Below are 26,750 nucleotides of genomic sequence, written 5' to 3' on the forward strand. Positions count from 1 at the left end.
CGGAGGCGTAGGAACGAAATCCCGTTGAAGAATTCTTTATAGATATTTAGAATTAGAAGGCTTAATTGTCTCAAACCTATGAAGGAAATTTTGTCTATGTTAATTGATTTTTATGTTGATGTTATGTTCTATTTGATTTGAAATCAAAATAATGAAATACATACTATATTCACTAAGTAATATTTTTATACTATTTTGTACCACATAGGCCATAGACGATAGTTTCGGTGTCACAAGTTTTGGTACCACAAATTATCTTAATCTCTCTTTATCTTTAAAATTTTAAAAGTTTAAATTCAAATTAATTATTTAATCCAAAACTCAGATATTGATCTTATTGCTGAGATATATATCCACAATTTTTTTTTTCATAATAATGTGAGTATTTTTAATACAACCAATTTAATTCATTCAATTCTTAACCTATGATCCAGTGTTAAACAAACCCTATATTAAAAAAAAATTATATAAAAGCATATCTTGTGGAAAAAAAATCAATATATATTGTTTGAATTGGTAGTTTGATTTTCAAACTCAAAATGTTATTAAAAAGTAACATTGTGAACTTGTAGCACAAAAACTATCCTCATTAATAGTTATAGTGTCCTCTAGTGCCATACATGCATCAACACCCCCTCCACAGCTCCACTATAATTGATTTGTATGATTGTATCTAAACTCTTTCAAGTTCCGGGCCAAAATTTAGTGCTTACAAGTTTATTACACAATAACCTAGAGGCTAGAGGATTAGGATTATGACTAGCTATGGTTTTAAAAGACAATCATTTGCTTGCCACAAAAGGAGATGGCTTTGGCGATATTAATAATGAATTAATGATAGATATGTAATGAAACTAGAATTACAAATTGAATTGGAACTGATATTAAAAAAAAAAAAAATTAAGAAAATGAAATGGAACTAGATTGCACTCTATTGTTCTTAACGCAAATAATATACAAAATAATGTGCCATCCCAAATAGAAATATGACAACAACTTGTAAAGCATGATTGACAGAAATATGGATACACATATTTCTAATTTGTGAGCCCCAAACATTTTTTTTTTTTTTTCATGGATTGTACGCTAATTATAGTTTACCAAATTTAGTGGTCCTTAGTAATTAGTGGGTTAGAGGATTAGGAGGATGATTAGCTTGGAGTTAAAGACATGCATGATTTGAATAGCAGCATGAAAATAGATGAAAAATATTGGGCCTAGAAATAAAGTTTTGAAAAGTTTATAATTAGGTTTCTTTTGCATGCGCTATATATCGTAGCATGTTCAAAGGTTGAAATTTAGGCATTTTAGAAAATTACTGGTGGTCCAATTTTTTGTTCAACAGTTTGAACATTAATTGCGATTCTATTTCGAGCTTAATTAGAGTTTTGTGCAATTACATCCCGGACTAAACTAGAAATTTGAGATTGAGGAGGCTAAATTAAATTACTGTATTATAATTTTATTTTATAAGAAGACTAAAAGTATAACTACTTGTAAAAATTATAAAATATAAAACACAAAATTGCTAATTTTAATTTATAGTCATTCCTAATTAATACCTAGGTCCACCACTGATTACACCAAGCACTAAGTCGAATAATAATTATAAAAAAGAGACAATTATTTGTTCATATATATTCGGTAATTTTGGGGGAATTGGTATTTTTTATTCAGTGGTTTAGTTTAGAGTAATTACCTTTTATTTTTTTAGTCAATATTTGGGGCACAGGTGATGATAGCATACTAACTAAACTAGAACTCATATAATCTAAATTAGTATAACAAGGGGTCCAAATCAAAGAGCCTATATTAATTTATGTGGTTTTGTTAGAAGCATATGAGATGTATGCTCAACAAACTTGACCCTCTCTAGTTGGAGATACTTTGTGACCCAAGTTTAGTGTCCTTCATGTGCTTCCATTCGATGTAGATTACCTCTGTTTTTTTCTCTCTTTTTTTTCTCTGTTTTTTTTTTGATTGAGTGCTGGTACAAGTTACAACTCACCATATTTTAGATGCTATTCCGTAGAGAGATGAAACTCGTGAAACTGCATTAAGTCTGTAGTTGATGTAGATGATCTCTTGAGAGGTCACATTTTTCATTAAAAAAATATTGTTTTATATCTACTCTGATTATGTCTTAATCAAGAGTCCTATGGATACATACCTTTTTTTTTTTTTTTTTTTCAAAGATTTCGCTTTTTTTCTTAATTAGAAGAGTTTAAAGTGCCAAAATAAAGTTATTATACATTAACTGCCTTGACTTGATGACAACACAAAATGCTTTTCTTGTGATATAAACCTAATTTTTGTAAACGTTGTCCTTGAGTTCTATAGGAGTTAAGAGTACTATGGATACAGATGCATCTAGACTATTTATATCTTTTTTTCTTTAAAATTAATGTATGCCTCCCTTTTTAAATGTATAAAATTCATCATTTTCAAGCATTATTTTATTCTTTTTGCATCTAGACTATTCATCAAATGCCACCTGTCAGAATCACATAAGCCATTTCAAACATTAAATTTCCTTGGATATCTTTTGGAACATCAAAGTTGTCTTTTACAAGTAGAATTATAAAAAAGCAAAAGTGCACAAATTGACTATTTATTGTCCTAGAATATGAGAACAGATGCCTGATTTTTATTTTTCAAAAATGTTATACCTAAAATAACATCTATTTAATCCATGAAAGAAAATAATCCAATCAGAGAAGTTACATTAAATTAAGATTTAAATGTTTACAAGACTACTTGGACTTAATTGAAGTATATTTTCTATGATTAAACTTTTTTTTGGTCTTTTATTTTAAGAACTGTGCAAACAGAAAGCAATCAGATATGAATATGATTGAATCATTTTAAAGTCAAATCATACTTAATTAGAAATTTAATTTGGTCATCACTCTCCAAAGGTATGGAGAAGACAAGTAGCTAGGTTTTGTGGTTAACCAACCGAAGAAACTAAATCCCAAATTAAAACATGGAAGGAATATTTGCATTTCAACCCTTGCAAGTTATAATATACAAAGCTACCCTTGGAATTACTTCTAATCCAACAACATATCTTTGTTGGTTCAAAGTGCCTGTTGTTGGGTTTTACATAATATCATACAGAATAATTTTTTCAAAATTTTATACAGTAATTTTTTGTTTAAGTTTACTCTTTTATTAGGAAAAATATTGCAACTCTTTTACATATATACTTCTAAAAATTATCTTCTCAAATTCCAAAACTGTATATATAACTTTTGTTCTAAAAATGATTTCTCTCAACTAATCATCTATCAAAACACCAGATTAATGTTTATGTTTTTTTTAAACATCAAAATATAATCCAGTTGAGAAAGAGATAGAGATATTTTTGATGCTATATATGTCTGTGGTTAGAGTCTTACAGATGCTTTAGGCTTTGTAAATTAAGTATACTTACGGAAAATCATATTTTTTTAGGGGTATATACGCAAGTGACAGAGTTGAATGTTTGAGCAGTTTCCACAACACAAAAAGTATCGCTTCTTTTTGTTTCAATTAGGTCATCTTAATTGACCTTCACTTGTGCATTCATGAAAATGTGGTGAGGTGAAATTAGTTGAGGATGCAAGTACTTTGACTTGAATTTAAATTCTAGAATCTAAGATTTGTATTTGATTCTTTTCTACCATCTGTTTCCACCTTTTATCAACACCAATGGCTCACTGAGTCCTTTTTTTCCCTCTTTTTGAGAAATATAATTGGGTTTGTATTTTTTTCGTTTTGAGAAATATGGAGGTCTCAAATTTCAATATTGATAAAGAATATTCTATCTGAATTTTGAATCTGCAACCGCTCACAATGAGGGGGTTTGGATTCCCTACAGTAACTAAAAAAATGAGTTTGAATCTGGACCGTCTAATCAGAATCTGGTCCAAGTTACAATTCACAGGTCCCCTTTAATATCCGTGAATATTTTGATCGGACGGTCCATATCCAAACTCAAATTTTGAATTACTTCTGGAGATCCGAATTTCAAATGGAGAATGCTGCCATTAAGAATATCCAAGTTTCCTATATGTTATAATCATATTGATTTAATGAGATTAATTAGATAACATACAAATGCAACTATATTTCCCAAATTGAGATTAAAAGAAATACTTTTGGCTACTATATAGAAAAATATTCATCATGCATGACTATAATATTTCTTCAAAATACTTGGGTGAGTAAGTACCAAAAGCTATACCATATTTGTTATATAGATTAATTAGTGAGATATCAAAACCACAAAGCAAGTGATTATGTTGACAGTTGATAGAGACAACCATTCAAATTGGTCCTTAAACTGAATTTTGCATCCAAGAGGAAATACAAAAATTCAACTTGATTTAGCTACTTGCATAGTAGAAATACATTGCTATACCAAATATACAATAGCTTTTGCAAATTGAATACAACACCAAGTTGGAAATTTGTTCTATCTTAGCTAAACTAGGTCACTGATATCTTTTCCATGATATTTGATGTATTGGTAATCTCCAATCAACATCCTATTAAAGGAACTGTTAGTTTTCTTTACACCAAGTATCTGTTTAATTTAATTGATTATTTTAGCATACTACTCTAGCTTTAATTAATTAATGTCACACTTAATTAGAAAATGTATTGTTAATATTGTTAATATATTTCATTATCAAGGATCCGAAACTATATATAAATACATACGGTTATTTATTGACATTATTCCAAAAAAAAAAAAAACTATTGTTTATTATTTATTGTTGTGAAATAAGAAACGGTGAATATAAAATAAAATAAAATAAAAGCATGAGTTAAGCATGTAAGCGTTAAGAATATCTACTATGATATTAATTTACATACCAAAATAAAAAAGATGTGACTGTTAGACTAATAATGCTCTTTTCAAATTTTGAATCCTTGAGACCTTGACACATGCATCAATTGAAGTAGAGGTTTGTAGTTTGATGATTGCTATTCAAACAGATCATATAAAAAACTATGTATCGATCAATTAATACTTATTATAGATTAGTTTCGTGTTTTGCCTAGAGAAAGGGTAATTATTACAACCACAAGGGAGCGTGCATGGGGATTAACGGCTCAATTGTGACATCAAAATATATTATTTTATAGAGGAAGTGACAAAAAAAAATTAATTGTAGGATTAATTGTTTGGTTTTTAATTATATCTCTCTGTCACACACATGTCACCGATTTTTTTATTTATATCCAAAAATAATATAAAATTTTAAAAAACAACCAAACTGCTGCTGTATTTCCAAAACTACTCAAACTGGGAAAAAAAATTTCCGGTTATTTTTTTTATTATTTTTGAATATAAATAAAAAAATCGGCACATGTCACCTGGTTAATTATTTTTGAAGTTTCAATCACAAAATAGTTTGGGAACTTATATTATGGTGTGATTATCCAATTTATCCTTTTGTTATTTGTTGACATCTAAATTAAAATTTGAGAGGATCCGCATAACCTTTGCCTCTTATATTTTGTTAGATGCAAAATAAAAATAAAAAAAATAATCCAGTTTTCATTTTCTATCTAATCATATACGGGCATTAACAAAAATCTGAAACACAATATAAAAAAAATAATTTTATTCAAAAAACCTATAAAAATATATTTATCAAAACTAAGTAACTCATTCAAGTTTAAAAATAATTGAACCATCTTGTGATCTAGCTAATCGTTACTGTTATTATTTTTACTAGGATAACTAAATAAAATACAAATTTAAAAAATATAAGTTTCACCAATTAATCCATAATATTTTTTTATTAAATTAAGTATACTCCACACATTAATAAATAAATATTTATTCGTAAAATATTAAATAATTTTCAACCACTAAATTTAATAATTTATCGAACAATTGTTAATATTTAATGCACATTTTTTTAGCAGACCCCCCCCCCCCACCCACCCACACACACACACACAAATCTCTTATCTTTTCTGTTCTATTTTACTGAAGTGCTCGTAGCTGGTGATCTGATCCGTCAAATTTAAAATTTAACGTACAGGATGAAACAATCTCCTCCAGTGTTTTTTAAATGGAGAGGTCAATGTCCTGTTATAAAGGGTAACAAAATGAGGACGTGGAGGATGTGTCAAACGCATGCTTCCCGTTAAGCCACATTTGGTCTCAGATAGAATTTTATATTTCGGCCATTTTTTAACCCCTAAAATGATTTGTGTCTCAACTTCTGTAGAAAAAATAATGCGGTTCACTATTTTAAAAAATTCCCTTTCACTTAGTCTCAACTCTCAACATGATTTCTTTTACAGAAAGCGCAACAGAGAAACTAGACTCTTCTGCTTAGGATCTTGGTTCACAAATAAATATTTATCGAGGGGTGATTTGTAAAATAGTCAGTCCTCTGTGATATAGTGAAACAGTTTAGAAGTCGGTTTAAATTCGAGTGTTTGTTTTGGGGGTTTCTGTCATTCTTTCTTCTTCTACTCCATCTCTTGCTTTCTCCCCACAAATTGCTTCTCCTTCTTCTCTCCTCTCTCTCTCTCTCTTTCTCTATAAACTTGGTTTTTCTCTCTTGAACTTCCTTCGCTTGAACATTTTCGTTATTCAAAACCCCACCTTGGAAGTATCTCTTAACCCTTCTTGCACTGCTCACTTTCCCTCTTCTCAGGTTTATTACTCTCTCTCTCTCTCTCTCTATATCCCCATTAGAAAGTTGCCACCTTTGCGCAGTTTCCATCTCTCGCATCTCCTTTTCGCAATTGGTTTATTCTACCTTTCTTGCTAAAAGTAAGAGATCTCTCTTTTTTTTTTCTTTTTTTTTAATGTTTGGTGTAATTTTAATTGAACAAAATGTTCCTTGATTGGTTCGTTTTGTTTATCATTTCTATTGGGTTCAATTTGTGAAACCATTTTGATTGGATTACTGATTTTGCGAGTATTAGTTTTTTCTATTTTTTCCCCAATTGGTTCAGTTCAAGTGCTCACTGAGAGGTTTCGCGTTTCATTTTTGTTTTGGTGATATTTTTGAACTCAAATGATAAGGAAAATTGCGTGCCTTTTTCTCCGTTTTTATTGGTTCACTAAGGGTTTTGGGTTTAGGATTAATAAATGAAACATAGTTGTTGTTTATTTATTTCGTTTTTAATTGTAATTTAATTGTTGGGGGTCAAAAGTGTTTACTTCTTTAGAAAAGTTTTGTTGTAAATTTGTCAATGTAAAACAATTCAATTTAAAAAAAAAAATCATGACAGTTTGATTAACTTCTTCTTTCAATTTTCCATTGCAGCTCAATCACTTGTTCTTTTGAAGGTAACCATCTAACTTTTATTATCTAATTTATATCCTTGTAAAATCCCTGCCATTTTATTATAACTAGTTATTTTTTCATGTTTCTAAATTGTAAAATTTCATAGCCTACTTGGCCTTGTACATAACATATAATTCATGCAATTACTTGTTAAATTTATTGAAACCCTGGCCATGAATGAAAACAAAAGAAGGACAATATAACAAATATTGCACATGAGTGAGTCATTTGGGTACCAATGGTTATTTATGTACCGAAATTCCATTTTTAGCCCCTTATTTTATGTTACATTCAGTAAACCTCCAAATGAAAAGATAAATTTAAATATGTCTTCTTAATTTCGCATAAACATTTTGGAATTTTTAAATAAGGAATGGGGGACCACCTGGCATTACTAGTGGACCGCCTTTTGACTGAGTCGACACTTGAAGCTGCAATAAAGAGTAGAAAACAAGCACACCTCGGACCAATTTCTCCTTTGCCGGGTAATGATACCCACCAACCCGAATCCGGTAATATATCAGGTTTCGGTGAGGTGGGCCCAGCCCATAAGTTGGTTGAGTGCCGAATTTGCCAAGAAGAAGATTTTGATTTGAATTTGGAGGCTCCATGTTCATGCTGTGGCAGTTTGAAGGTACCTCTTAAAATTGCAATTTGCACCTTGTAGTTTTTCAAATGTAATGCAAAGAATTTAAAATGTTTGAATTTTACTTATTTGATTGTTTTCTAAAATGCAGTATGCTCATAGAAAGTGTATACAGCGCTGGTGTAATGAAAAGGGGGACACTACTTGTGAGATTTGCCTTCAGGTCCTTCCTCTCTTCACTAATTTTTAATGATTTTTTTCCAGTTTGATTTATTAAAATTTGAATTATATTTCTGTTGGTTTGTGTAGCAATTCAAGCCAGGCTATACAGCACCACAACATTTGTTTCATTATGGAGGCTTGCCGATGAATTTTAGGTAATTTAGTAGTTGTTTTCAATAGGAAAAAAAAAAAAAATCAAGTGCTTCTCAGTTATCATTTATTGTTTTTATTTTTTTATGGAAAAGTAATTGTTGCTATTATTTTGGAAATGACAGAGGAAATTGGGAGGTAACACGACAAGAGGTCCAGGATTCTCAAGTAATTACAATGGTGCCATCGGATCGTGACATCATAGGAGAATACGACGAGTATTCTACAAGAACAACAAGCTCCATTTGTTGCCGATCTGTTGCCATTATTGTAATCCCCCCCCCTCCCCCCCACCCCACACACACACACAAAATTTATATATTTTATTCACTTTCAAGCTTTGATTAGGTTATTGCTTTCTTGTCCTTTGGTTACGGGAGTTCAAAGGTTCGGTTCGGTTCAGTTAAAATAGTCGAACCAAAATTTTATTTAGTTTTCAAAAATCTAACCGAACCAACCGAATAACAACCGAACCAAAAAAAAAACCGAAGTAAATTTCGGTTTGTTTGGTTGAATTGAAATAAGATAGATTAAATTTCAGAAAGTCAAAACTCAATACATGGGCAAATACATTTAATAATCATAGAAATAAATATAAAAATATATAACAGTTAGGTTTTGGTCATGTTTAATAACCAGACCGAGAAAAAATGTTAATAAGCATTAAATTTACTGTCTTATGGTGAAGTATAGTTTGAAATATTGAACATTTTTTTTTTTTTGTAATGGTAACAGTTCATGATTCTACTTGTGCTACGCCATGCGCTTCCTATACTTATTGATGGTGCCGAGCAGTACTCCTTCGCTTTATTTTCAGTAAGAACATAGAGGAAAACTTGTGTATGCCCCTCAAAATTTGTTATTTACTTTTCAGGACTACCGAATGTCATTTAATTCTCAGAACGGGCCTTTAATTTACTTGTATCTGGTGAGTCCGTATCCTCTGAGATATCTCAAACTTACAGTTTATCTAAAGCCGAGCCAAATTTTTTTCGGTGCCTATTTGGAATGCAGGGGTCGATATTATTGTGCTTTGAGATTAGTGCAGAAAGGATTTGAACTGTCTGGATTTTCCACAGATCAACTCAAAGTCTGAGATATCTCAGAGGATGCTAATTCATATATGGTACCCTACTTGTACTGAGAGAATCGGCTGAGTTGACTATGTGAATGTGAAACTTTCCAGTAGTAGACATGCAACATCTATTTCAGTTAATTGAACAATTGTTTTGAGCATGATGTGTTATTTATTTATTTTTTTCAAAAGCTGCTTGTGCTGAGAGTTGCTGGAGTTATATTTCCTCTTGTTGTTATGGCGAGAGCTTTGACGGCTTTTCATCGAAGAAGAAGACAACAGGTTTTCCTCTCTTTATTGAATAATTTCTTATCATGCCTAAAAAAATAAAAAAATTTTTAATCTGAAAATAAAAATAATCTTGCTCCTTGGAAATGTGGTAAACATTAGGTCACTAATTAATGAGTTAGCTTTTTCGACAAAGATTAAGAAAACAAAGAGCCCCTAATTACCCCTTTTATAATAGAAATATTTGGCAGCTAAAATGTGGAATATGTAGTACATGTTTTGTGGGGTCGGTAATTTTTCTTTTAATTTTAGGGGTATGGATGATATTTTCACATTTTACAAGGGTACATGTGAAATTGGCAATAATTTTTAAAACACCAATCATTACTAAAATTATTGAATTGCAGAGCATGTTTTATGGCATATTTCTTATTCATACCACATTTACCAATATAATGGTATTTATTTGTAATATTTCCTTTCTTGGGGACTTGTTGTAAAGACCTCAATTGTTTGAAAACAGCAGGAAGGAAGAGAAGTTAATGCTTCGATCGACACTGAAGCGGATCCAGTTCGATTGCAACTTCGGACCATTCAACTCCAATAACTCGATAAGAGTTTGAAAAAAGAAAACCTTACAAAAATAAAACAAAGAGACTAAAAAAGCAATTCACCGTGGCGGAGCTAGGAGGAGTTGAGAGATAGTGAAGAGTAGTTTTCGATTATAAAATGTGCAAGGGAAACAACTAAAGAATGCTATCTTTTTATATTTCTCTCGATTTCAATGTAAATATGCATCGATAGCTTTAAATGCCACTCGCTTTAAAAGGATGAAGATGCAGTGGCTTGTTGTATATCTCTAGCAGAGAAGAAAGAAAAGGAACTCATACAAATTTATGTTTTTAGAACTAATTGAAAAGGCACAATGCTAGATTTAATTTCTATGAATGCAGCGTGTTTTCGCACCGACAATTTGTATACCTGTTTGGTACACTTTTCAAAACTTTGAGTTTGTATCCTGACCATCCAATCAGAATTTGCACGAATATTAAAGGAGCCATCTGAATTCTAACCTGAGCTGGGTAGCCTGCATTCTGATCGAGTGGTTCGGATCCAAACTCAAAGTTTGAGTTACCTTAGAGGATCTGGATCCGCTGGATTGTAGAGTTAATTTTCTTGGTGGTACAGTACGGTCGTGTCTGACCGGTTGATAGGCCGGTTCGCGTATGGGAAGATTGGTCTGATGTGTTTAATGTTTGTTATAAATTAAATTTTAATATGAATTTGGCAACATATTTTCTTAAGAAATTCACATCAAAACTTTAAACGTCTATGAATTTGCAAATGGCAAGAAATGTAAAACATTTCACAACAAAAAAGACCTAGTACGCGATGAAAACAAGCTCTAGACTACTTGGTTTTGTCTAGTTTTGTATTATAAAATAGAAATTAATTAATTAAGCCTAATTCACTTTATAAATGGCTGTCAGGGACCTTAATTTGACCTGATCAAATTGTCAGTAACCTTCAAATGTGGGAAAGAAGGCATGACAGAATCAAATTACAGTGAGGCTATCGTACTATGCATAGCCTAAGCCTAGATTAGTCAGTACTATGATTTGATATAATTTTTTGTTGTCAAATTTCAAACGATCAATCCAAACCGTTTAACATTATCACTATATCTAAATATACTTGCTAATTAAATTTCATATTTTTAATTTTTTGTTTTTTAGATATATAAAAAATCACTACTTTTGAATGGTTTAAAATCTTTATATTAAGTGATTTTCTATCTATCTAAAAGTTAGTAAAAAAAATTCAAATAAATATAAAATTTTATCTACCATCAAATTTCATATGTGTATCAGAACGGTTCAAATTAACTATTTAAACTTTAATAATAAAGATTTTGATATATAGTACGGATCAATATGCGCGATGCATAGTACCGGAGCCTCATTCATTAACTTAGCAGTTAGTGGACCCATAAATGAAAACAAAAATGGCATGGCAAAAAGATTCTTTTCTGTTATAACAGAAGCACACAAATCACTTGCTACTACAAGCAACCAAAAAACAAAATAAAAATATTCAAATTCGTTGCAGCTTTCTTTTATATTTGACTTTGTTTTTTGGTACACCCGTGTCCTTATCTCGTAATTTTTTTTTTGTTTTAAAGGTTAGTGGCTTTTTAAGTGCCAACATATCTCGTAAATTCGTATAAATTATTTTATTCTCCATCCCACTGAACTATTAGAATGTGCTGATTGAGGTTGAACGGGTCGGGTTTAAAATTATTGACTCTGGCAATAACCTTTGGATTAAATTAAATATGTGGAGATGACATTTTCAAGTATGTAGCATATCTTGATCTTCTACATAGAGAATGGATAGCTCGAAAACGGGTCAAATTGGATCCAAAACATACAATAAATGACTATATTGAGAGCATCCTTCCAGGTTATACCTGATCCCAAGCCACCCATGTTTTGAGCCGGCGGGTTGAAGAACATGGACGAAATGGGTTATGTTCCGGATCCCGTGCACACCTGAATGAATGAAGCTATGGTCCTAAATGCTTCGTGCGCAGTTTTTCTGTCAGTATGTCCGTTTTGCTTATAAAATGAAATGTTGGAATTTTTAAAAGATGTAGATTTCAGATTTATATTATTAGAATTCTTATATGTTCAGAGCCAGAAGAAGGTCGGTACCAAGCATAAGGGTTCCACCCTGGAACACAACGATGGAACCCTTATGCTTGGTACCGACCTTCTTCTGGCTCTGACATGAATTGAATGCTAATATGCCTTGTTTTGTCATTCTTGTAGTTTGTGGTGGTTTAGCTTAGGGTATCAAGTTGTTATATGTTGTAGTTTGAATTTCTTCTTTCTTTTGTTATGTGTTGTAATGTGGATCTTGTATGCTATTGCATTCTCCAAATTTGGAGTTTGTTATGGCCATCCTTTATAAGTTTCAATAGAAACTGGTGGGATTCCCCACTATTTAAAAAAAAAAGAATTCTTATATGTTAGAAATTTAATATTGAATTTTTTACATATTAATTAGATCTTAATTTTTTCACTCCAGAGAATTTAGTCCACACATTGAGAAACTTGACATGCTTGACATTTGATTGTGAAATAGAGAGCTAGGCTCAATAAACCATAGTGTATCTCCAGACGACCATTTAGAAAAGTTGCGGTTCAAGTTGATGGGCATGTCGATTCAACAAATGTAAAAGCAACCGTTTCGATAAAAAAAACTTCTGTTGCAATATATAACGTTCCCTTAATAATACATATGATCCAATCAACCAACAGTAATTAACTTAAAAGTGGATGTGCAATTAAGCATTTCATGTCTTGACCCATTTTAAATACCCGAGACAAGGGCACCTCTCTATGCACAGCTACACCATGTTTAGAGTCACCTCTCTCTTTCACCTTTTCTCATTTCTGTGTCTCTTCAATGCCTGCTTGATCTCATCTAGCAGGGTCAAAACCGTCTTTTTGTTTGGAGACTCTATCTTAGATGCTGGTAACAATGCCTATGACAAGAATTGCACCATTCAGGCAAATTTCGCACCTTACGGTCAGGATTTCTTCCACCGGCCAACTGGACGGTTTACCAATGGCCGTACTGTTGCTGATTTTATTGGTTTGTAATATTTTTCAACAAATACTGATTTCTTTAGACTACTCTATATTTGGAACTTATAAAAAATTTGAACAAGAGAAGAAACTCTGTGATTTAATTTATATTTATACAAAAGGTATATAAAAGTATGATTAACTGATCCCTGTATATCAGGACTGGTACCATCTAATTCATGTTTAATTTCATCGAGATATACTGGTATCAATCTGGTGAAATGAAGCAGAGAAGTCAAGTAAGATCGTAATATGCTACCAAACTATTAATAATTTGTTCTCAATCTGGTGAAATGAAGCAGAGAAGCCAAGTAAGATCGTAATATGCTACCATACTATTAACAATTTTTCTAATTTTTGCTATTTTATTTTTGATCTTTTCACATGTAGCAAAAGAACTAGGGGTGGATTTGCAAAAGCCCTACCTAGAAATAGAAATGCTTTTGAAAAATGGAGTGCTCAAAGAGTATCCAGCAAATGGCATCAACTTTGCTAGTGCTGGTAGTGGTGTCCTTAGACAAACTAACGAGATACTGGTACGCAACTTTCTTAGATTGAACACAATTAAATTAAAGGAAAAAATAATTTCAAAATAAATGAATGTTTGTTAACCTTCTTTTTATTAGTTTCAAATGTTGATCACTAAATGGAAGTATTCCTATATAACATACCTATACGGCCTTCAAATTCTTCATATCTCGTACATTTTATCCAATTAACCCTTCCTTTGTAATTTGTATTATGAAATGTTTTGTGTACAGGCACATGTAAGATGGTTTTATTTTTGTTGGGATGTACAAAGTATTTCCTATATTTCAAAATATTTATCAAATTTCATTACCATTCATATCCCTTTTTCTTTATCCAAATTTCAGGGTGTCACGCCTTTGCAAGTCCAGCTACAGCAATTCGAAACACTTGTAACCCAGAGCAAGATCGACAAAGAAACCATCAGAGAAGCACTTTATGTCTTTGAGTCAGCCTTGAACGATGTTTTCTCATACTTCTTCCCCACCGGGGCCAACTTGCCGGCCCCTAATGAATTTGTCAGACAAATGCTGTCAGAATTCACTCAAGTTATACAACACATTTATGACTTGGGGGCCCGACGGATAGCGATTTTCGGACTTGGGCCTGTTGGGTGTATTCCGGCTAGGCTCATCCTACCGAATGGTTCGACTGAGTATTGTAATGCTTGCGTGAATGAAATGGTGATGGACTATAATATTGGTTTGGTGAACTTGGTAAATGAATTGCCAGCCAGGTACGATGGAGTGGTACCGGTTTATGCAGATGTTTTTGATGTCGTTGAACTTTTCCTTACATATCCTCAGCAATATGGTAAGTTCAATAATTTGTGACATCTATAGAATATATTTTAAATTTATTCATATGTAGTCAGATTATTATTTCATAGTGTTTTTCTTCCATTACACCCATAGATTGATGTCATGTGTTTAAATTAATGGTAAAAGGCTTATATGTTTTAATCAAATAGCGCTTAATTCTAACTAAATTTTTTGCATTAATGTTTTCAAAGAACTGCAGACTTTAAATATACTTTTAGCTTACCATAATTTCTTTAATTGTTTTTAATTAATTGAATTTCAATTAATCCAATGCTATATATTTGCAGGGTTCAATGAAACTTTAGGTGCATGTTGTGGATCAGGAACCCAAAGAGGGATGTCACAATGTGGGACCGGGCAGTATGAATTATGCAAAGATCCAAATCAGTATATATTTTGGGATTTTTTCCATCCAACAGAGCATGCATATAATCTCATTTTTAGATCAATGTGGAATGGTGATATCTCCAAAATAAGGCCTATGAATTTGAAAACTTTGGTCAACATGCCACTGCCTCCAAGGAAAAAATGAAATAGAAATTATAGGGTTAAAATTAATATTTGTTGGATTAATTTGGTGTTGACACAAGGGAAGATATACTGAATAAAAGATACAATTTTTGGAGGATGATAATTAAATTGCTTCTTTCGTTTGCATATGGTTTGGACTTTAAGCTACTTAAGAATTTTATAATTGTCAGAAATATTATATTGCCTACTCCTAAACTGGGCCTCAGCCCGGTTAGTGGTTTGTCTAGGCCTAGATTTAATTGTTGAAATTGTTATCCAAAAATGAATAATTGATATCTAAAATTGAAAAATCGCTTCCTGTGCGTCGTTGAGTTTTGTGAATTGAGATTTAACAGCGCGGAAAAATTACTATAAAAAAATCTCTCAGAAATCACAAATAATAATTACATTAATGCTTCTTTCGTTAATTTGCATATGGTTTAACGTTTAAGCTACTTAATAATTCTATAATTGTCAGAAATATATAAATTAAGTTAGGTAAATTGTCTTTCAAATTAAGATTGACCTATGATTGTGAGATAATTAACAGCAAATCCAGATAAAAACAAAAATAAGAAAAAGACACGCGTCTTTAACATCTTGTCAGAATAATTATATAATATATTTTGTTCTTTTGAAGTTCCAACTTCCAATCATAACATACTAAACTCCGGATTAGGCTCCTAACCATTAAAGTATAAGTTTTTGGAGTTATATTTTAGAAATAATCATTGTACAACCAGAACATGTACCAACAAGATTCACTGCTTATGTGGCATGGAAATTAATCAAGGATGGATAAAATTCAATTGACACAGTTAATTATGAGTTATGTGCAACAATAATAATTAATAAAAATAAATAAATACATAAAACAGAAGTAGAATAATCACTTTTCACATATAATTATATTTTAGCTTGTTTATATCAATAAAACATCATTATTCTAATGTACACTTTTCATAATCACTACGACGTACATTATGATAGATTTAAGAACATATATAGCTGGCATGAAGGAACAATTGAGTCTGAATGTCTGATATATTTATTACTTTGTTTTTTGTTGGTGAGATTCAGGAGACCTATATCATAGTCCTTCACCTCATTAAGAAATGAAATCAAGCTGGACATAGCTCATTAATTCATTAGTGGTCAATGAACTATACTTGACTTTATTTGATTAATCTAATTAAGGATCATTAATAGTCCCATTGTTCCTTTTTTTTTTCTAAAAAAGGGGAAAAAAATGGCCAACAGTAGCATGCAACCAGCATTTGGGTTTAGAAGGTTGAGAGAAAGTCTTATAATTGACAACTTATGTGGGTATATCATAAATAATGTAAAAAACATAAGGAAATTTTATTGTTGGAGGATAAAGAGCACAAAACTAACTATTTAGTACATTATTAAATTATTATTTGAATTTGAATTTCCAAACCTTAAATGAAAATTCCGAGGCCAAGGTGCAATGAACCTCTACATAAAATTAAATAAGCTAAAGGGTCCTGTATTAATTAAAAATTTGAAAGATACAATTAATGAACCAAATTTTGTTTTCAAATAGCTAGGGGGGTGTTTGGTGACAGCCCAACCAATCAGAAACAAAATAAGGAGGATTCTTCCTTGATTGATTCAACAGTCGATCTCTATCATTGTTCTTTTATTGTGGATTTTCTCTGGCAATTCGATATGTAACTTATTTGAAAGTTGTTATTAGTGCTTAGGAGAACCAGAATTTATATATCTCCTTGCTAATGGTATAAAATAAAAAAAATGGTCAGTATACTATAAGTATGAACTTGCTGAATTTTATTGGATTTTTTTATCTTTTAGTGTCCTGAATGTCTAGTGAGGAAAGTATATTGTTATCTAAAAATCATTTGTTCATGCGAAAATATCACTTTATATAATTCTTAGTTCTATTGTTATTTTTTTTAATTATTATTCCATAATTTACATACAGTCAATATTTTCAAAAATTATGTCTTGATATTTACAAATTTAAAATTTACTAAATCAACTCCCCTCCTTACCAAGTCTCTATATTCGGGAGTGCATGTCAAAAATCATATCAAAATTGTTATGATATATCCATGAGACCCTCTTCGCTTCTCTCTATGTATACTTTAAATACTGATTTGTGACAAAAACAAAATAGTTTGTGTAATAATTAGACCCACAAATAATGTGTTGAAGCTCCAACACAGACACAAAGGATCAAGAGACAAAAGTCACAAAACCAATAATCCATGATTGGTTTGTCCTATTCCATGCACAACCAATGAACCAGACCCAATCTCTCCATGTCTCAAAGCCATGTGCCATTCTCCCTCAGCCTACTTCCCTACAAAAGCGACCCTTCTCCAAATCTCTCCCTCTCTCCCTCTCCCTCTCTCCTAAAAACCCCTTATACTTTCTCATGGTTTGCTCTTTATCAACTTGACACGTACACCAACATATGCTAGCGTAGCCACTTGTACAAAAACAACCACATTACATACATACATAATACATAAATATCACTTCATATCATTGCTTAGGAGGCTTCATCTGCCTCCTAAGCATTCACTTAATTAATTGCCTCAACACACAATGAAAAAGGCAAATATGGGGCATCCAACCTTGACATGCAAACTCTACACCCGAGCATCATCATCTATCAAGATCATCTCTGTCACAGATGGAACCATCACCAAATTTCAGAAGCCGGTTCGAGCATCAGAGCTCATGGTTGAGAACCCTGGATGGTTCGTGTGTGACTCGGCCGAACTCGGCGTCGGTTTGCGTGTACCTGGTCTGACGGCAGACGAAAAGCTCCAACCGAGCCATCTTTACTTCCTCCTTCCCGTCGACATGTTGTACTCGGTGCTTACTGACGAGGAGATGGATTCTTTGTCTTACAAAGCATCTATTGCATTCAAAAAAGGAGGTAATAATATTATTAACCAGTTAAATATAATCTATATAAAGATTTAGAGTTTGTCAATTAATTAATTTGGGAATATATTTGGTATGAGCTCCAACTCAATGCCAATGTATATATGTTTTTTTCTTTCTGATTAGGTACGTATCATAATGTGTATTACGGATATATTATCTCTAGGTGTGATAAAAATCGTAATATATGTAAGCAATAATTTATCACGAGGAAGATTTTCTAATTTTTCTATCAAAAATTAGTGTTTGTGTTAAGCAATAATCGCATATAACCAAATATTAGAGTTGGCAATATATATAATATGCATAGCATAGGGAATTATCCCCTCAGATTTCCTGACTGAGTACAATTGAAACGGACAGTCTAGGATCTATCTTTTAACTTGGCATGATCTCAAAGCACAAATAATACCGCCCCCATGCGCCATCCTGAATAGACATCAGCCGAGAGTAAATCTGAGCCGTCTATTTCAATTGTGTTGAATCAGGTACCTGAGAATTAGCTACGGATCTTAGATTAGGTCCTATGTGCATTAATGATTTGATACGAAGACAATAAAATCATTTTGTCAGTTTTAATAGTTTTGTAGTTTTTTATATAATTATCATAATTGTATTGACAGTTAGAACTAAAAATTGTTCAAAGTTACGTACGAAACAAAAGATGCAAACCAATTATTAGCAATCCATTTTTGTTAAACATGATCATTATATTTCAAAAGTACCCTGGAGATTGATAGGGAACTGATATACGCACCCCCCATAAATTTTCATAATACTACTTTTTCTTCATCAATATTGTACATAATATATATATATATATTAACAGATAAGTGAGAATATACTACGGTACTATGCATTGCGCATATAATTGATTATCTCCATTCTAAAAGTTTAAACATCAATAAATAAATATAGAGATAGGCTAATATACAATCGATTGTTCCTAGCTTCCTGTACGACTAAGTCGTTTTCTAATTTTTAAAGTTCAAATGATCGATCCAAACCGTTAGATGTAATATCCATATTAAAATGTGCTAGGAGACCAAATTTTACATTTTTTGAAATTCTTTTACTATTTATTAAGCCACTTTAAAAATCGTTAATCCAACGGTGGCTTAACTAAACAGTAAAATCAGAAGCTACCGTTGGATCAGCGATTTTCAAAGTGGCTTAATAAATAGTAAAAAAATTCCAAAAAATGTAAAATTTGGTCTCCTAGCACATTTTAATATGGAGATCACATCTAACAGTTTGGATCGATCATTTGAACTTTAAAATCGGAAAACAACTTGGTTGTACGGGAGGCTAGAAACAATCGATTGTATATTAGCCTATCTCAATAAATAGAGTTAGGCTGGGGTGCTATGGATAGCATAGAGGCCTCTATGCTACGGCTCAATATTCGAGTTTTCAAAATCCAAACGGTCGATCCGAACCGTTCATCTTATTCTCCATATTAATATCTGCTTGGAGACCAAATTTTACATTTTTCTGAATTTTTTTACTATTTATTAAGTATTTTACAAAATTGTTGATCCAACGGTGGCTGCACAAAACAGTAAAACCGTTGGATTAGCGATTTTCAAAGTGGCTTGATAAATAGTAAAAAAATTCAGAAAATTATAAAATTTGGTCTCCAAGCAGATATTAATATGGAGAATAAGATGAACGGTTCAGATCGACCGTTTGGATTTTGAAAACTGGAATATTGAGCCGTAGCACGGGAGGCTACTATGCTATCCATAGCACCCCAGCCTAACTCCAATAAATATATATAGAGAGAGAGAGAGAGAGACGAGCTATATATGGTGAGCTATAGAGTAAAAGATGTTTTTTACTCCATGGCAAAAAAATTTCATTTTGAAAATTCAAACAACCGATCCGAACCGCTCAATATGATCTCCATATTGAAATGTGCTTGGAGACCAAATTTTACATTTTTTGGAATTTTTTTACTATTTATTAAGCCACTTTGAAAATTGCCGGTCCAGCGGTCCAGAAATTTTTACTGTTCACCCGGATTTTCAGATTTTCAAAGTAGCTTAATAAATAGTAAAAAAATTCCAAAAAATGTAAAATTTAGTTTCCAAGCATATTTTAATATAGATTAAACATCTAACGGTTTGGATCGGCTATTTAAACTTTGAAAATAAAGATATTGCGTGAAGTAAAAATGTGTTTTACTTTGCAACTCACCGTAGCCTTACTATATATATATATATATATATAATATAGAGTACGGCTAACGCGCTTCCTCTAGCATATGGGCCGAAATGCTTCCGGTGGAAATTTGAAATTTCAAAATCCAAAAAGTCGATCTGAACCGTTCATCTCCTTCTTCATATTAATATCTGCTTGGAGATCAAATTTTACATTTTTCTGAAATTTTTTACTATTTATTAAGCCACTTTGAAAATCGCTGATCCAATGATTTTACTGTTTTGTTAAGCCACCGTTGGATCAGCGATTTTCAAAGTGGCTTAATAAATAATAAAAAAATTCAGAAAAATGTAAAATTTGGTCTCCAAGCAGATATTAATATGAAGAAGGAGATGAACGGTTCAGATCGACTTTTTGGATTTTGAAATTTTAAATTTCCACCGGAAGCATTTCGGCCCATATGCTAGAGGAAGCGCGTTAGCCGTACTCTATATATATATATATATATATATATAAACCTTTCAACATTATCTCCATATGAAAATGTACCTGATAACATGTAAGACCAAATGTAATATAAAACACAAATTATCTAAAGCATTTTTAAAGTTGCTATGGACAGAAAATTTATCTTAAGCATTCTAATTTGCATATATAGAGTGACATTATTGTTCAAATGTTATCATTTTAGTACACATACAATATTTAAGCAGAGGCGAAGTCACATTGAAACAGAGATAGACAACTATTACTCTTGGATTTTGAAAACCAAGTCTGTAATATTGAATATTACACCTAGATCCATATATAAGTGAGCTTTTGCCTATTACAAAATTCATTTTTTGCCTATTCAGAATTCAACTTTTCTCAAGCTAGTTTTTAATTTTTGCATACACAGATCGATTTTAAGCACGTACTGCATCTACGGTAATATATATTGTTTAGAATTTGTATATATATATGGTCCCCACTAAACACAAATTATAGATTTAAAAAAAATAAAACTAATTTTAATAGAACAAGCACTATTGAATTGATTTTTATAAAAAAAAAAACATAGAGAGAGGAATAAGTAGAAATGACCATCGCAGATTCCTTAGAACAACATTTAAATTCCCCCTCCACCGTGGAGTTATTTTTTATAAAAACTAAATCAATGGTGCTTGTTTTATTTAAATAATTAAAATTAATTTTATTTATAAAAAAAAATCCAAATTACATATATCACATAGTGTGCCATGTTAAATTGTACATTCAGATTAGTTTATTCTTCAGGCTAAATGATAATTTGTAATAAAAATCATTAAATAATTTGCTTATATTTTTCTCCCCCATTTAATAATATTTGATCAGGTTGTAAAAAGGGAATAGTAAAGAGGGAAAAGAAGAAGAAAATTGTGAGGATAATTTCAAATCTGAGTGATTTCTGCTTGTTTCCAGCCGGTGCCGAGTGCATCGAGGACCGTGCAGGAGATGTCATCGAGACTTTTGAGATAGTGCGGCGGGACCGGCCATGGCGGCCCGCACTTGACACCATTATGGAGGTGTGTTGAGATGAATTTATGATGAATACTATCTTCATTCATTAATATATATAATTTCTCGTTTTCGCCTTTTTCATCTAATTTTATTTTGTTTTTATTTGTCGGAGTTTAATTTACTCTGACCATGTCATTTTGAATTATTATATGCTTAATTTTTTTTTTCTCGAGTTTGTTGCTTTTATTAGGGTTATTTCAAGAATGAAAAATTGTAATGATTTGTGAACTTCATATGTGTTGGTAATTTTATTGTCTAATTAATGTTGAAACTTGAAACATTATATTACAAAATTCATTTATGAATTGGGCTTCGCCCAACTATTTAGGTTATTAGTTTTGGGTCAGGTATATATATACTAAATATTTCCCACTTTATAGATTTAGGTATACAAAATATTACCTTTTATTAGGTAACAATAATTTATAAATTTTACTTTGAAAAAAAAAAGTATATCTTGATATATAAATACTAGCTCTAAGTTCATTTGGTATAACAGTAATGATTTGACAATTAATTTTCGTCCGGCTTTAGATTTCCACAACCACATTTCCCTGCCATGTGGTCCCCTATCATATATTTTAAAGCATTACTTGTCTCGTGTTCTCTCCAGCGTGTCACTTCACTTTTATTAGCCATATCTTTGCTTCATTTAGATAAACTTAATATAAATTTATTTCGACCAATTCGTGCTCTCAACTAGAGAAAGTATGGGTCCGATGTAGGGTGCAAACGGGTCGGATATTACGTATCTATATTCAAAAATTAGATATGGATATTCGATATTCAATGTCTGAATAATTTGATATATATATATATATATATATAAGATTTGGCTACGGTGTTATGGGTTGCATAGAGAACTATGGTGCTATGGCTCAATATTTGAGTTTTCAAAATCCTAACGGTCGATCCGAACCGTTCATTTTGTTCTCCATATTAATATTTGTTTCGAGACCAAATTTTATATTTTTTGAAATTTTTTTACTATTGTTTTAGATTTATTGAATATCGCTGTTTTTTATGATCCAAACAGTCACCGTTGGATCAGCGATTTTCAAAGTGGCTTAATAAATAGTAAACAAATACCAAAAAATGTAAAATTTGGTCTCCAAGCACATATTAATATGGAGAACAAGATGAACGGTTTGGATCGGTCATTTGGACTTTGAATCGGTGATTTATGGTCCAATGCACACCATGGCCTATGCATTGCAATGCACCATAGCCCATCTCTCTCTCTCTCTCTCTCTCTCTATATATATATATAGGATTTGGCTACAGTGCTATGGGTTGCATAGAGAACTATGGTGCTATGGTTCAATATTTGAGTTTTCAAAATCCTAACGGTCGATCCGAACCGTTCATTTTGTTCTCCATATTAATATTTGTTTGGAGACCAAATTTTATATTTTTTGAAATTTTTTTACTATTGTTTTAGATTTATTGAATATCGCTGTTTTTTATGATCCAAATCAAGTTACAACAACCATTTTCTACATTTTCAAAGTCCAAATCGTCGATCCAAACCATTAGATGTGATCTTCACAATAAAATGTGCTTCCAGACCAAATTTTACATTTTTTGAAATTTATTTTACTATTTATTAAGATGAGTACAAAATTCAATGGTCTGAATTTGACTAGTTTTTGTACCCATCTTAATAAATAGTAAAAAAATTCCAAAAAATGTAAAATTTGATCTCCAAGCACATTTTATTATAGATATCACATCTAACGGTTTAGATTGACGATTTGGACTTTGAAAATGTAGAAAATAGTTGTTGTAACTTATTGTAACTCAAAAATTGTTGTAACTTGATCCCTCCTATATATATATATAGAGAGAGAGTTAGGCTGGTGTGCTATGGATAGCATAGTGGCCTCTATGCTACGGCTCAATATTCGAGTTTTCAAAATTCAAACGGTCGATCCGAACCGTTCATCTTATTCTCCATATTAATATCTGCTTGGAGACCAAATTTTACATTTTTCTGAATTTTTTTACTATTTATTAAGTATTTTACAAAATTGTTGATCCAACAGTGGCTGCACAAAACAGTAAAACCGTTGGATTAGCAATTTTCAAAGTGGCTTAATAAATAGTAAAAAAAATTCAGAAAATTATAAAATTTGGTCTCCAAGCAGATATTAATATGGAGAATAAGATGAACGGATCGGATCGACCGTTTGGATTTTGAAAACTTGAATATTGAGCCGTAGCATAGAGGTCACTATGCTATCCATAGCACCCCAGCCTAACTCTATATATATATATAGAGAGAGAGAGAGAGAGATGGGCTATGGTGCATTGCAATGCACCAACCCTCTTATGCATTGCACTATTAATCATGGATTTAAAGTCCAAATGACCAATCTGAACCGTTCATCTTGTTCTTCACATTAATATGTGCTTGGGGACCAAATTTTACATTTTTTGGAATTTTTTTACTATTTATTAAGCAATTTTGAAAGTCGCTGATCTGATGGTCCAGAAAATTTTACTGTTTTTTACTGTTCACAGCAAAACAGCAATTTTCAAAAATACTTAATAAATAGTAAAAAAATTCCAAAAAATGTAAAATTTGGTCTCCAAGCACATTTCAATATGGATTAAACATCTAACGGTTCGGATCGGTCGTTTGAACTTTAAATCCGTGATTATAGTGCAATGCATAAGAGGGTTGGTGCATTGCAATGCACCATAGCCCATCTCTCTCTCTCTCTCTCTCTATATATATATATATATATATATATATTATGAAAAAATTATGTTATTTATTATTATAAGAAAAACAAATATTCGTATTAGTATCCATTTAATATTATATATGTATCCATATTTATCTAATATCTAATCGGTATCTAAAAAATAAAAACGGATACAGATATAGTTTTACACTATCTGATTTGTATCCGATGTCTGTTAAAAGTAAATATGGATTCGATAGGTATTAGAATTGTTTGATGCGCTTTAAAATCCGTATCTGGTCCCTTTTTAAAATTCATGCAGACAAATCTTAAATTGTATTGGATGGCTCCATACTCATCGGATTCAACCCGATGAAAATCGAACCCAAACTGCACTATCAACCTAGCCTTGTGGATTTGTCATTTTTATTTTCAATGAACTGTAACTTATAATAAATATTAGAAAAATATCAAATCATCACCATATGAACTTAAAAACTCCGTAATTAAGTAATTATATTATTCCGTTGCAAGGTCGGTTTTTGAGTCTGGTCTTCTATTCAATTTTAAATTGCAAATGAGAATTCTGAAATCAAAGAAATAGCAAAGACAACGCCTAATAAATATTAGGCCGGATTTTGAAAGTAATTTTTCTTTTTCTTTTTCAATTTTCTTACAATTTCGTGCCTCAAAGTTGAATTCTTTAATTTAATTTTTACCAATAAAATAGTACCCATTTTGGTATACGTTAGTTGTTACCCTCAAAGTTTATTGTCTTTTTTTATTTCTTGTTTTCTCGTTGTGCTTGTTGATTTAATTAGGTTTTCTCCAAGAAAAAGAAACTGTAATGATTTTTGAAGTTCGTGTGTTAGTAATTTTATTGTCTAAATATTCCAACATTATATGACAAATTCATTTATGGATTGGGCTTGGCCCATTTTATAAAACTGGGCCTACTAGATGCATTTTATTAGGTAACAATATTTAGAAATTTTAAATATGCTTACCATTAATTAATAGCTCCTGTTTATTCACAACATGTAAAAATGTTTACCATTAATTTGGAAGTACTTTTTTTTTTCGTTTTCAAATTTTGACAATTATTTTTTCTGGAAGTTGAATATTTTAATTTATTTTTTCCGATAAAGGATTACCCATTAATCTTAATATTCGACATCTGTCTCAAAAAAAAAAAAAAAGTACAATATTTATCGGTATATATACATGGTACTTATGGAGAAAAAAACATTTAAAAAAATACAACCTTTTTCCGAAATGAGAATAATTCGCAGTCAGACAGGCAGTTTGTAACAAAATGTTATTTAACCTACAAATTGAAAAAAAAAAAAGAAGTATTGAACATTTCTCATTGACCCATTAATTTTCTCATTGCAGATGGAGTGGACTTTCATTTTTTAATAAATATCTGACTAAAAATGTATTTTGTTTCCAGATTAGTAAATAATTTTATTAATGTACGAAATAGTCACATGTCACAGCTTTGGCATGTCATTGACATTAAGGGCCTGTTCGGCTGCACCGTGAAAATCACTGTTCACGTGGGAAAATGAAAATTCATTCAGACTGAATTTTTTTTTCCCACGTGAACAGTAATTTTCAGTTTAAAATTTTTCATTCCCGTACCCATTCCTATTCCCACTGGTGCAACCGAACAGGGCCTAAAAGAAACGGAAACACCCCTGCAGCAGAAGTATAACGGTAGAATTTATAGCAAGTCATTGCATCACTATCAAACCGTAAAAAAAAATGTGACACGTTGAATTTCTAGACTTGTTCTTAGCAGTCTTATGAACAAATATTAAAGTTCAAATTGAGATATAATCTTCCAAACTATAAATGACGTATTTTATTAAATCTATAATAATAACATTATTCTTCTAAAGTACGTGATTCGATCAAAAAATTAACGCAAAAGCTAAACTTTAAAATTTACTTGATAGTGCGTGATTCAATCAATGTTCTCTTATTTAGATCTTGAGAAATCACTGACAACCACATTTACATAATCGATGTTGTGCAGAATAAATGAAGAGGAATAAGAGAAAAAAAAATAAATAAAGAGTGGAGCACTTAGAAATTTTAGCTCTCAATGATGTTAATTAAGTGGAGAAAGTAAAACAGTCTAATGGTTTATAATTTATTAATAATATCGTATTTTGAGTTTTAAGAGTCTAAAATATTATTGATTTATTACTTTTAGATATATTTTATATATTTTAAAACTGTACAAGACAAATATAATAATGTTTACAATTTTGAGGATAAATATGATAGAGAGGGTTCAAATGTCTTTCCATTTTTTGTGTCTCCATAATGC

At 31.2% G+C, this 26,750-nt stretch overlaps 3 protein-coding genes across 9 annotated transcripts; all 3 read left to right on the forward strand.

Moving 5' to 3' along the window:
* The first annotated feature begins 6,467 nt into the window (after positions 1-6,467).
* On the forward strand, positions 6,468-10,478 carry LOC144568561 (uncharacterized). 6 transcript variants are annotated; one of them, XM_078318929.1, is made up of 9 exons: positions 6,468-6,787; positions 7,287-7,309; positions 7,679-7,941; positions 8,045-8,116; positions 8,203-8,270; positions 8,391-8,535; positions 9,001-9,081; positions 9,533-9,622; positions 10,071-10,478. In XM_078318929.1, exons 3-9 carry the CDS (start codon positions 7,681-7,683, stop codon positions 10,083-10,085), a joined length of 732 nt encoding a protein of 243 aa, XP_078175055.1. In that variant the 5' UTR covers positions 6,468-6,787; positions 7,287-7,309; positions 7,679-7,680; the 3' UTR covers positions 10,086-10,478. The 6 variants fall into 6 exon arrangements, with proteins under 6 accessions (XP_078175055.1, XP_078175050.1, XP_078175053.1 ...); XM_078318924.1 differs by having other exon boundaries at positions 10,092-10,478; XM_078318927.1 differs by having other exon boundaries at positions 10,095-10,478.
* A 2,509-nt stretch (positions 10,479-12,987) lies between these two features.
* On the forward strand, positions 12,988-15,102 carry GLIP6 (GDSL-motif lipase/hydrolase 6). The gene is made up of 5 exons (XM_078318314.1): positions 12,988-13,228; positions 13,612-13,757; positions 14,097-14,578; positions 14,697-14,704; positions 14,858-15,102. The coding sequence occupies exons 1-5, from the start codon at positions 12,988-12,990 to the stop codon at positions 15,100-15,102; spliced, it is 1,122 nt and encodes a 373-aa protein (XP_078174440.1).
* A 2,392-nt stretch (positions 15,103-17,494) lies between these two features.
* On the forward strand, positions 17,495-21,757 carry LOC144568722 (uncharacterized). Of its 2 annotated transcripts, none has more exons than XM_078319091.1 (2): positions 17,495-18,012; positions 21,537-21,757. In XM_078319091.1, the coding sequence occupies exons 1-2, from the start codon at positions 17,676-17,678 to the stop codon at positions 21,734-21,736; spliced, it is 537 nt and encodes a 178-aa protein (XP_078175217.1). In that variant the 5' UTR covers positions 17,495-17,675; the 3' UTR covers positions 21,737-21,757. The 2 variants fall into 2 exon arrangements, with proteins under 2 accessions (XP_078175217.1, XP_078175218.1); XM_078319092.1 differs by having other exon boundaries at positions 17,501-18,012; positions 21,624-21,751.
* Positions 21,758-26,750: the final 4,993 nt, after the last annotated feature.

The sequence above is a fragment of the Carex rostrata genome, chromosome 17 (genome assembly GCF_964058835.1).
Source record: "Carex rostrata chromosome 17, lpCarRost1.2, whole genome shotgun sequence".
Lineage (NCBI taxonomy): Eukaryota > Viridiplantae > Streptophyta > Magnoliopsida > Poales > Cyperaceae > Carex > Carex rostrata.